This window comes from Camarhynchus parvulus, chromosome 4, assembly GCF_901933205.1.
Source record: "Camarhynchus parvulus chromosome 4, STF_HiC, whole genome shotgun sequence".
Lineage (NCBI taxonomy): Eukaryota > Metazoa > Chordata > Aves > Passeriformes > Thraupidae > Camarhynchus > Camarhynchus parvulus.
Window position 1 is genome coordinate 8,747,405 of NC_044574.1, and position 12,219 is coordinate 8,759,623.

At 43.7% G+C, this 12,219-nt stretch overlaps 1 protein-coding gene across 1 annotated transcript; it reads left to right on the plus strand.

The window, feature by feature from the left end:
- Positions 1 to 1,554: 1,554 nt before the first annotated feature.
- On the plus strand, positions 1,555 to 10,365 carry LOC115903669 (neuropeptide-like protein C4orf48 homolog). The gene is made up of 4 exons (XM_030948305.1): positions 1,555 to 1,649; positions 3,714 to 3,856; positions 5,590 to 5,678; positions 9,836 to 10,365. The coding sequence occupies exons 2-4, from the start codon at positions 3,733 to 3,735 to the stop codon at positions 9,905 to 9,907; spliced, it is 285 nt and encodes a 94-aa protein (XP_030804165.1). The 5' UTR covers positions 1,555 to 1,649; positions 3,714 to 3,732; the 3' UTR covers positions 9,908 to 10,365.
- Positions 10,366 to 12,219: the final 1,854 nt, after the last annotated feature.

Below are 12,219 nucleotides of genomic sequence, written 5' to 3' on the forward strand. Positions count from 1 at the left end.
CATGGGTCTAGAAGAGTGAATCAGTGATAACACCCAAGGTACCAGGACTGGCTGCTTTGTGTTATTGTTGTGATAGAGAAAGCACAGGATTGAGGAGAACAGATTTACTGGGAATGATTAGACTAAGAAAAGCATATATAGAGAGGGGGTCAGGTGGTGAGTGTGTGTGTGACTATATGAATATCTTATGTTATTTGTCAGGAAGACAGGCCAAGGTATGAGGTTAGAGGGCAGAGAGTGATCATGAATAAAGTTTTGCATTTGTAATTTATGTACAGGCAGATACTAAATCAGACCAAAAGGTTATCTCTGCAACCCTAAATCTTGTTTTCCCAAAAGAACACTCTCTAAAAATTATTTTCCCCTGAGTTTTGTTTTTGTGATGTATAAGGATGGCAGTACTATAATTAATCCCCTCTTGACTCTGCTCATGGATGTTGTAACTTCATACAGCAGCGTAGTTACTCACTGAACAAGCTGAGATTTTAGCTTCTTACTTACTTACCAGAATTAATGGGAGCAAACCATTCCTCTTGGGCTGTACAGGAGAGACAGGTTTTATAGAGCAAGTTGAAAAGAAAAATGTTAGCCAGCAATTCAGTCATAATTCTGGGAGGGAGTTTCTGCTCATGAAAAAAAAAAGGTTGTGTGCCTGACCTTGCTGGGCACAGAATGCCCCCAACTTTCACCATGAAATCATTGAAGGTTGAGTCTCCTCTGAACCAGCTAAAGCAAACACAGTACACAGTCCCTTTGAAGGTCTGTGCATGCTCCTCAGTGCTGTGCCTGCCCTCAGCTGGGCTCATTCTCTCTGAAACAAGCACTGCTAGTGTCCAATTTGTGATGGGAAATGTGGGTTTTGGGGGGTGATGTAACCCCTGAATTTAGCTTTGATTTGACAAAATCACTTTTATCATCTTTATTCCATTGTATCATTGCATGCAGAGCAAGTGCAGTCAGCGTTATCCTGGAGTGCAGTTCACAGGGCACTGAAAGGGGGATAGAAGTGCAGGCTGGAAATGAGGGGCTCAGAGTTTGGGCTCAAACTCCCTCTTAGAGATCTGGCGGCTGCAGCTGCTCCTGGCAGCCCTGGGACTGGAATCACAGAACACCTGGGAAAGCAGGCACAAGTGCTAATGCCCCCTGTAAGTCAGAAGCATTCAAATGGCAGGCAGTGCACTGAACAATTCCTCAGTGCAATCCCTGCTCTGTCCTCATCTCCCAAAAAGCAGCTGTAGATTGTCGTGGTGATTTTCAAGCTCTAGGGAAGCAAGTTGCTTGAACCAGGCGCCCCATCCAGCTGCTCAGACTGCAGGAAAACCACTCAGCAGACTTCAAGAGAGATTAATCAAATGGCCTGGCTTTAAAAACCTTACCCAGAGCAGGTGAGTCACTGCTGGGTCTTGCATGTCAGAGCAGAATCATCCTTCCCCAGACCTGGGCTGCACAGCCTGTGCCTCTTTAAATCTGCGCTGCGTGCTGCAGTGCTCTGCATTGTTGCCATGGCAGAAATCTCCCCATAGTAATAACCTCTTTCAGAGAAGGTTAAAAAGAGACAGTGCACATGCTCAGAAATGCTGCACTTGTTCTCTTAGCAGTTTGCAGCGGCCATTTCAAAGAAACCATCACAAAGACAAGAGAAAGATCAGGTACTGATATTTTTTCCTTTGTTAAAGGGGGTGAATTTTCTCTTTCATATAAGTCCATGCACAGATCTGTCTCTGTTCCCAGCTGCACTGCAGAGAGAGACCACCCTTGTAAGCCTGTCATGATTATTCCTTGCAAATTCCCATGCAATAACTATGAGGCAGGAGTCAGGTGTGATTTAGGATGATTGCTGCACTAGAGGAGCAGTTGTTCTGCAGTGGGGCTCACATACAAAGCTGAGCTGACTCTGGGGTGGGTGATGGGTAAGGTACCCAAATAAAGTTTAACAGTGTGTCTGTTTTGTTTTGTTGAACCTTTGTAGTACTCATAGTCACCTCTGAGAATAGCCTCTGCTCCTGCTGACCAGGAGGCTGCTTCATCAGGTGCTTCCAAAAGAGGCTGGTGTTGTCCTAATTTACTATTACTTGCAGACACTCGGCTGCATCCTATTGCAAATACTGCTATTTTTGATTGTACTTGTTTTGATTGCAGATCACCATTAATTAAAACAGAAAACCCAAACCACTTGTCGTGATTTCATCCCTTTATTTTGGGGATTGTAGAGATTAAAAAAAAAGGATCTCATCAGATCTAAATAGTGGGTGGGACAGGACACCCAATATGAGGGTATAGGAATTATATTACCCATGGGCTCAAGTATATCTGTGACTCTACTTGTACATGTTTGTCTCTTGCTTCTGAACCATTCCCTGCTCTTGTGTTTAGGTTGGGTGCACAGGCAGGGGATGTGTATAATGCTGCTCCTGCCCTGGCTGAATTGCTGGTTTGCACATGCTGCAAGTGTTCGTGCAGAGTTTGCAGCTCCACTTTAGCTGTGCCTGAAAAGGTGGATTGCACATATTGAAGAGCGGTCTTGTTCTGTTCTGTGCTTGTGGCAAAATGAGGAAAACCCTTCCCTGCCTGCCTCTACTGCCTTTCTAAATGTGAAATACAATCTGTTCTGGGGAGTGCTGTACTCTTGCATTCAGTACATGCAGATCTAATGCTCTTATGCAACATCTTTTTGCTCAATAAGCACCAACAGAAAGGGGCAGAATGTTGTCCTGCTTTCCCACAGCTAGCTGAACAGATTTTTTATGTGGGTTTTATTGTATTGCCATAACTTAGCCTTATTTTAGTCTGTCTGTCTTCCATTTTGATGTACAGGAATGAAAGGTAAGCTTGGCTGAGCTAAGGAGCTCCCTAGCATTGTGCCAGAGTCCTTGAGGCTTGGATTGGGATCTCTAACAAGCAGTTGCAACTTGAGCCAGTCCCTTTTGCTCTGAACAGTTTACCTGTTGGGTCAAGAAAACACTTAATTTGAAACTTATTAAAAAAAACTTGCCTCTGTGTGAAGGGAAACTGTTGCTGGACCAGGTTGTACCAAGGTCTGGTGTGGCCTGGCTGTGGTTTTTAGGAACAAATAGATGGCTGCAAATAATGGCCTAAAGCCCAGATTAGGAGGGGAAACAGAAGGTCAAAGAGTTTTGATGCATTTACCATTAGAAATTCTACTTATGAATTTGTGGAGGTTTAACAAGTCTTTTCCTTCAAATACTTTAATAAAGGAGTTTTTATAATTAGTGTGCTGTGTAATGCTAGTGGTTACCTTTAGTTATTTTACTTGTGAAAAGATGATGCAATAAAGCAAACTAGAGGCCAAAGACCTTGTTTCCAGGTTATGTTTCAGCCAGCTCTGTAATCCCTGGAGTTTTGATCTCAAAGAGTAACAGTGAACCAGCTCCCCAGATTCATGTCTGTGACTGTGTAGTTAGAAAGAAGTCACAGAACCAGGCAGAGCTTCTGGCATCCTAGCCTTCAAATGAAACCAAAGACACTCCAGGGACTTCTTATCTTGTGTAGGGATGTTCTCTCACAGTTGAGTTTTATGTACACTCTGGAAAGGTACAGAGAACTTCTCTCCATGCTCTAGATCTTCTGGTATTTTGTTTTCTTTCAGAGGAAGACTGACAAAGCTTTAGCCATCAGGGACATTAAATTTGTGACAGAACCCTTGTGTGTCTGTAGTGTTTCTCACTAACTTGTTTATGTCTCTTGACAAGCAGAGAAGCACCCATTCCCAAGATGCTGGCACCCTGTCTTCTGAGGAGAGCCATCCTTACAGTTCCTTTGGTGTTTTTGGTTGCACTACTTGTCTCAGAGCCTGTCGGAGCTGACCAGGAAGCAGGAACAGCCATCCCAGCTGAAAGTAAGTACCACCCTGCAGTCCCCTCCTACAGCCCCTGCTGCAGTTCTCATGTTGCTGGACTCTGAAGTTTGCCCAAATAATTCGAACTATTTTGGATATGTCTTGCCTACATTGTTTTAAAACCACAGCCTAATAATCTACCACTGCTGTTTTGCTCCTGCATCCAAAGCTCTTCACTCTCTTATCTTTGTCTCTTGATTTTTGCTGAAATCTGCCACTGTTCTGCACCTTTTCTTTTGTCCATTGTGTTAGCCCTGTCTGTGCCAGCAATCACCATGTTTGCTTTTCAGAGACATCACTGAGACTTGTTCTTTTTCATCTGACATTTTCTGTTCATTATATTTTGTTCTTGAGAATGTTTGCTGTTTTAAAGTCATGAATTTTTATTTTAAAAAATCACAGTGAAGATGCCAAGAAAGCATTTTGTCAACACCTAGTCTTGGGGCCTTCAACCACCTAATTCTCCTTTGCTGTTCTGTGTTGAGTTTATTTTACTTTATAAACGTAATGACAGGTCCTTGCATCAAGTTGTTGATGTGAAACACTGTTGTCTTCTCCTTTTGTCCAGTGTAAGTACAGTAGCACTGGAGCTGGGTGATGGTACAACAATGATGGAGCAGGTCTTTAATACTGTTTAATGTGGGGGTTTTATAGAAATATATTTTTTTTCTTAGCCAGTTAAAGACTTTGGCAGGCTCCCTTTCTCCAGCAGGCAGAATTCCCGGTTGCTGGTTAGCACTCAGATGTGAGCAGGGAGCACATTGTCCAGGGTGTCAGAGGCATGTACAGCCCAACATCAAGTGTTTGCAAAATGGGCTTACAGACAGGACACAGGCACAGCAGCATTCCCCAGCATTAGCCTGGGTTTCATCCTTTCATTCATACCAGACCCCAGAGAGCAAACTAAAGCTGGGCTCCTGATTTCTCTCTTGTGCAGTATTTCTGGTGAGGTTGTCAGCCAGGCACAGGCACGGAGAGGCCAGTGAGAGCAGCTGGGCCTGATGAGCTCAAGGTGTTTGTCTGTCTGTCTGTCTGTCAGTACTGCTGTTTGTTAGTGCTCAGATCTGTGTTATGTGGTGAACAAGGCAAAGCAAGCCTTGTGCCCTTCAGTCTGAGTGTCTGGGTCTGGGAACATTCTCTTAAACACTCCAATAAATCCATATTGCAGCAGCTCTGCTTACCAGCAATGCCTGCTGATAACAGGGCATTTGTTGGGCAAAGCTGTGTCATATTCAAAGTTAGAGGCTGAAGTGGTCTGTCTTTGTGATATTATAGTCAGTTTTATTTTATTAGTCTTCTATTTAGAGCTCCCATTTGTTAGATTGGGAGATGAGATTTTTCTAGGGAGCAGGTTCATGTTTTCAGACAGAATTTCTGAAAAATCTGAAGATAAGGTTGAAAATGTACCCAGGGCTAGTGGAGCAAAATGAAAGGCTCAAGTTAAGGGTTTAATGTTTCCATACAATGAGCTATGGAAGGAAAAGTGGAACAGCAATGTAGCAGGAAGAAAAATCTTAATGTAAATCTGAAGTAAATCTTTTATAACTGAGAGACTGCGTGGGCCATCACAGTGAACCAATTAAAATTACCTGGGTTCTTCAGGAGTACCAACATCAGTACCCACTCTGTGGACTCTTTTCTGTAGCTCTTTCTGATACTCAAAATCACTGTTTACTCCTTCTAGTTAATTCTTCATGCCATGTAGTCATGATTCTCTCCTGAATCTCTCCTAGGCCGCCCCTGTGTTGATTGCCATGCCTTTGAGTTCATGCAGAGAGCTCTGCAGGATTTAAAGAAGACAGCATATAATCTAGACACAAGGGTAAGGAAACATTTAATGTCTTCTTTTTATTTTTCTTATTTTTTCCAATATAAAAGAAAATTCTGTGGATAAAAGTAGGTAAGGTGGATGGATTTTTGCAGTGAACTGTGCTGTCCTGTGTTCTGAGGTGAGGCTGGTTAATTACATTTCACCTCTCTATGCAATAATTTGTGGAATTCTTCTGCTTTGGGGTATCAGGCACAATAGGAAGTACAGGAAAGTGTGAACTGACTGTCATGTCTTGCCAAATTAGAGCCATTGGTGCTGCTTTTCTCACTCCAAATGCTGAGCACACACCTTTGTTTTTGTGTCGGGGGGAGTAAGGTGAGAGTATAATTTATAGCTATTACCCAAAAGGAAAGAGCCAGCTCAAACAAAAAGTCTACTAAAATAAAATACTCCCCTGCACATGCTTTTATCCCTAGGGAGAAGCTAAGGCAGGAAACATCATCCATAGAGAGTTTTTACATTTCTCTGGTTTCATAATGATGAAAAATGCCACAAAGTAGAACAGCACAGGGAATGAAACTTGTTTGGCTTGCGGTGAGTGTGCAGAATGTGCCAGGGCTGGTACCTCCCTTCTGTGGGGGATGTGGATCTGTCTCTTGCTGCAGCAACCTGCAATCTGTGCCCACCTGTGTCCCAGCTGCTGTCAGATGCTGCTGTCTCAGGAGGGTGGCTTTGTCCCCAGCTCCTGGGTACCCTTTAGCTGGAGTGCTATAGACACACTCCTGCACAGATTGTTCAGCAGAAGGCACTGAAACTTTCCTGCTTTTCTGATTTATGCTCAAGGCTGTTCACAGGTCAAAGCCTGTGAACTTTTGTCTTTGAGGAATGGTGTGAGGTTACTTCAAGTAGGATCCTTGATGTTTAGGTGAAAATGCAAGTGCATGAACGAAGATGCCTTGAATTGTGACATGCTACAAAAAAATAAACAAACATTCCAGCAGAACCAGATTGGTATGTAGCACATTTACAGCTAAACAAAATCTGTTCAATAATTACAGGTCAAATATATTTTGGGCTTCATGAAGAAATCTTGCTAATGAATCTGCTGAGCACTTTATGCAGCCCAAAGAAGATGTTCAGATTTTGCTGTAAAGTGGTTTTAGCACACCTCTTCCTACTACAAACCTTTGAACTTTTCATCAGAATTTCTACATCTTGATGCAAAATCTCTTAAAGTTTTCTCTGGGTGTCTGGCTATGGCAGTGACCTTTATGAAACTTCCAGCTTGTAGACCAAGAGAAAAAATGTGTAAAACGCATATATTCAAAGCAGAAGTAGCATTAAGAACCCCAAAGATAGCAACTGTGTTTTAATAGTTTTTAAAAAATAAAAATTCAAGACAGCCAAAGAGATAACATGAGGATGGAAAAAAAGTCAGTTGAGATGAATGTCCTATTATTGTCTTTCACACTTGTAGATTTGACAGCAAGCCTGATAATGTGATATATTCCCATGAAAACACACCTATCACTTCCTTATCACTTTAAAATCTAAATAATTGAATTCATATTGAAATCCTTCAGTTTCTCATTACTGGAACAGGCCTATTCCAGTCACTCAGCTAGGAATTCTGCCTACATCCTCTAAAGACATGGAAATATTTAACAGTTGAGGACTTCTTGGAACTGTCTTCTAGGGTATTTTAATTCTTACTTTTATTATCCAGCTGTGGCACAATTTAATGCAAACTGAGGGCTTTAGGACCACTGCTTTCAGCCACATATATTTCACATTTGACTATTTTAGTCTGTTTTGCTTCTTTGTGGGGTAAATATTCCTGTCCCTGAAAATACAATTCCCTTTGTTAATATTCCCACTGGAGACATTAATTTCCTTGAGAAACTCTCCTTTGTTTGCAGGCAAGATTGTTAGATGATGACTAAGCAGCTCTAAATGTGTTGGAGGGGGAGGGATTCCCAAAAGCTTAGAGAGGAAATTCTCATTTAATTCCTCCTGCACATCTTACCCTGCAGTTCTGTACAGGGGAAGCCTGTATATAATTTTATTGCACAAGAATATTGCTCAAGAGCTTTCACAGTTCATTTGGCCCTGGGTTGATTTACATGGTGTCTCAAAGCAAACTGACTCTGCAATAGATCACAGAAGGTCACAGACCCTTTTATGAAGGCCACAGACTGGACCTCCTTCCTTTTCCAATCCCAATAGGTTTTTGTAAGCTACCCTGGTGTGATGGTCCCTCACTAATTGTCAGGCTGGCTGCATCAGAAGGGTCACAGACCACTTCTGGCAGGCTGATTTCTACACATGAGATCTGTTTACCCCTCTCTGTCCTGTTTTTTGTTGCTGCTGGTCCCTCAGAGCAGGCTGGAGAAGTTGTTTTGGCAGTGAGAATTAACTGTGGGCAGAATTTTCTGGGAATATCTGTGGTTCACCGCTCAGCCAAAGTGCCACATGTGATCATGGGCTGGGGAGAGGAGTCCTGTGCTGCTGGGAGGGAGCTGCTCCCACCACAAGCACTGCTCTTTATTGCTTTATAAACTGTCTGTGGTTGTTTGGAATGTTTAAAGCACAGTAAGCTAGATGTGGTGCCCCTGAAAATAAAAAGAAAGGCTTGAAAATGTTATTAAAGATGTATAAGATGGTCAGCAGCCTTGGGATTCAGCTCCAGGGATGTTGGCATACTCTCAACCCCCTTATTCAAACCATGGCAAATGATGTCGGTGAGGTGGTGAGAGGGTGGTGATGGAATGTCTTTTCAATGATTAGCAAAGTCTGATCAGATCTTTTCAGTTTTGCAGGGCAGCTGAAACAACTAAAAGTGATTCCTGATTTAATATGAAACCACAGGGTTGTGGTTTTTTCCTGAGATTTATCATCTGGGGAAAGAAAAGCCTGAGCAGCAGATGGCTTTTCCTGCACTGAGGAGGCAAGTGCAGAGCAGGATGCTTCAGCCCAGCTCTGCTCTAAGTGCCTTTAGCTGATGTGGGTCAATGGATAACACAGCTTTTAAAACACAGCCTTTAATCACATGGCAACTCCATCTCATCCAGGAATTGCAAGTCAGGCAAGTTAAGGATTGGATTGATTGGCATTGGAGCTGGTAGGCTTCAAAATGCCTTTTTTCTGTGCCTAGCTTTGGTAGCTGGTTACCCCAGTGGGGATTAATTTGGTGAGTGGAATTCCCACAGCTACTGTGTCCCATGACAGTAAGGGGGAGTTCTCTCTTGGATCAGGCTGATTTTCAGGTACAGCTTCAGCTCATGATAGACAAACTGAGGTGCAGATATGATGTTGATGTCAGACATCTCTGCTGCATCCTGCATCTACTGAAGCAGCAAGCACTCCAGACAGCCAGGAGAATCCAAGTGTGTGTGTGTATGGGCTAGAGAGGAAGGACTCCCAGATTTCCTTTCCCTGCTGTCCTCTGCCTGGTCCCCAGCCCTTTCTCACACAGGAAGGCTGAGAGGGTGCAGCCTTTCAGATCATATCCAGCTCCACCTCTCAGAAGTTCCCAATCCACCCTCGTTGCTTCAGAGCCAGGGATTTGTGGGCAACAGAGATCTCCTGATATTGATGAACCTCTGTTCCACCCAGAGACTTCCAATTTCACCAGTTTGGGACCCCTTTCCTTAAAGAAGTCAAGAATCTCATCTTGTGTTTGGATTGTGATTGCTCTGTGCCAGCTCAGCACCTCTTGTCTGTTTTATTATCAGTAACTACTGAATTTTTGTATTATCAAGAGAAAGTTAAACAGGAGAAATTAGAGAAGTTAATTTCTTCACTAAGAGTGGGTCCAATTTAATTGAATTTTAAATTCAGAGTCTGTTTTTAAGTAAAATAAAATTTCTGACATGATTTGGGAGGGGTGGGGAGGGGGCTTAAGCCTCTAATGAACTTCTGTGCTTATGCTCCAGTTTGTGCTGTTGAAATAAGATTGTAAGAAAGAAAAAGTAACTTCCTCCATGTCACAGGAAGTAGTGCTATGTTGGTATGCCAATTAATACCACAAAAGCAAAATCATTTTGCAGAGCAGTAAACAATAAGTCTGATTTTTTTACCCCAAAATTCACCTCATACCACTAGCTCCAGATTGGAGAATAAAAATAAAATGGACTTTTCTTTGGGAGCTCATTTGTTTTACAATGCTGACATTTGTTTTTTGATGATGTTGTTCCTCCCTCTTATAGACAGAAACTCTGCTTCTTCAGGTGGAAAAGAGAAATCTGTGTGACTGCATAGCTGCCAATCTGCTGAACTGAATCCTGGAGACCCCTGAGGAGACTCACCTGTCCAGCAGTTTTTAAAATGCAGCTGTATAAAATACAGCTTTATGGAGTTCATGTGGCAAGCATGTATGCCCCAATGTGCTGATGAAACTGGGGCCTGTGTCTGATGTGTTTGTCTGTTCTGTATCTTTTTTAAAAGCACCCTCTTTTCACATCTGCTGGATTGCCAGTAAGGGCTCAATTCAGTAAATCTGTTACTTGATTTTAGGGTGGGGAGGGGGGAAATGTACCTGCTTTGATTTTTAAATCAGAAATTGCCAAGTGTAACCCCCCCAGGATAGTTTTGGAGAGCAGTGCCGTAGAGACACATGCAGCTGTTTTTTGTCTTTAATATGAACATATGTCTGTGGCAACTTACCCAGTTACATTGAGACATGCCACTGTAGTCTCTGTAGGCTTTGCCTGTGTATTAAAGATGATGAAGTCCTTTCTGTTTGTAGTCTGTGCTGTGCCCACCTTCAGGCATGTTGTAGCTCTGTCAGCTGGAATGGGGTGTGTGTCATGAGGAGTTACACATCTGCTGTTCTTGGACCAAAGCAGTTGATATCTGTGCTGAGCCTCCTGTTATACTGCAGAAGAGTATTATTTTCTTTAATTAAGATGTTTGGGTTCTTCCCCTCCTTCCCTGAACGCCCCATTCTTACCCTAGTGAATTTCTGAGTAGCTTTATTTTAGCGGGTCAAATGGACAGAGTGAAAAGGAGAGTCAGGGTATGATTAGGCAGCCTGGCCAGTTCCAGCTGTGCCAAATGCTGCCACCAGCAACTGCTCAGCATCACACTGAAGGACAGCTCTGTGTAGTGCCAAGAAGTTTCTTTGTGAGACTGTGCCTTACTTTGCTTCAAGTGAAACACAGGCATTAGGTCACACATATTTGGTCCATCCTGTGATGGACTGAACTCCAAACGTTTTGGTTTTCTCTTGTAGCTGCCTTTGAAAACTGCTCTTTCTGTTTCAGGCATGAAGAAAGACCTTTGTACCTGAAAGATGAGATTGTTTCATCCTCACTTCTCCCCCTTTATTGTAAGATTCTGTGTCCACTCACAAGTCTGAAATAGGCAGAGCACTGTGAGGAGGTGCTTGGAGTTCTTCTGCTTGTGCTTTAGAGCTGTCTCAAATTATTCCAACACTGAGACCTGGCTTGGGAAGGGAATGGGACATCTGAAGATAAAAATCTCTTCAGCTGAATTTGTAAGAAAGTCCTGCCTGTGGCTGTGCTTCTGTAAATAAATTGCTGTGACTTTGCTGGAAGTGGATGGGAGAGGAAACACAACTCCTGCTCTGCCCCTGAAGCTGTAGGAGTGGTAACAGCAGCTGGGGGAGCACCACAGGGACCTGAGTGCCTTCCCAAACCTTCCAGAGCTGGGAAAACCAATCCCTGTGCACTGAGAAGCACAGCATGCCCTTCTGTGTGTGACCAGGACACAGGCCAGCACAGAAGCCCAGTGTGAATGGGACAGAGGGTTCTGGTGTTATTTTTCCAAATCCCCTCAGGGAGCAGCTGTGCTGTGTTTCTCACTAAGTCCATTCACACAGCATGGGGGCACTGGCACTGCTCATTTTGGGCTGCTTGGCAAAGCCAGCCAGTGCCAGCCTCACCTGCAGCTCCCCTCCCAGAGGGTGGGAAGGGGCCGCAGTCCTTATCCATGGCAGAGCACTCTCAGGATTTCTGGGAGCAAAGCCTCCTTTGGAGAGCTTCAGCTGGTCCTGGCTGCAGCTCAATGGCTTCTCAGAGCTCCTTGGCTTTTGCTGCACTTGGCTTGTCCCCATTTTGTTCTAGCTTGGCTTTGTTCCCCTGTTTTGCTCTGGGCCTGTGTTCTCTCTCCTCTCCCTTTCAACCTCCATTCCCTCTTCCATTCTGGCACTGCCCTCCCTCTGATGCCAGGGATTTCTCAGGGCACTCCAGGCCCCTCAGTCTGGTGACTCTGGAGTCACTGCAGGTGTGGGTGGTGGGGCTGATACTCCCCAGGTCAGCAGCCCCTTTAGTCCAGCTGGCAGCACTGCCAGAGCAATGAGTGACATCAATTTACCATGGAGCAACATCAGCATCTCATTCCCAGGGAAGAGGAACTCACCTGTTCAGGGCAAACATTGTTTGGAAAGACCCCTTTTTACCTAAAAATGAACATTCCTATTGCAGAACTTGGAGGAAGTCCCAGAACAGCTCAGTTTCAGATGAATTATTCTGAATTATCTTGTGGACTGTCCCCCAGCCTGTGTAATCTCACTGGTTTGTTACAGGTGTGGACAAGAATCCAGCCATGTTTGCCAGATGGAAACACCTAT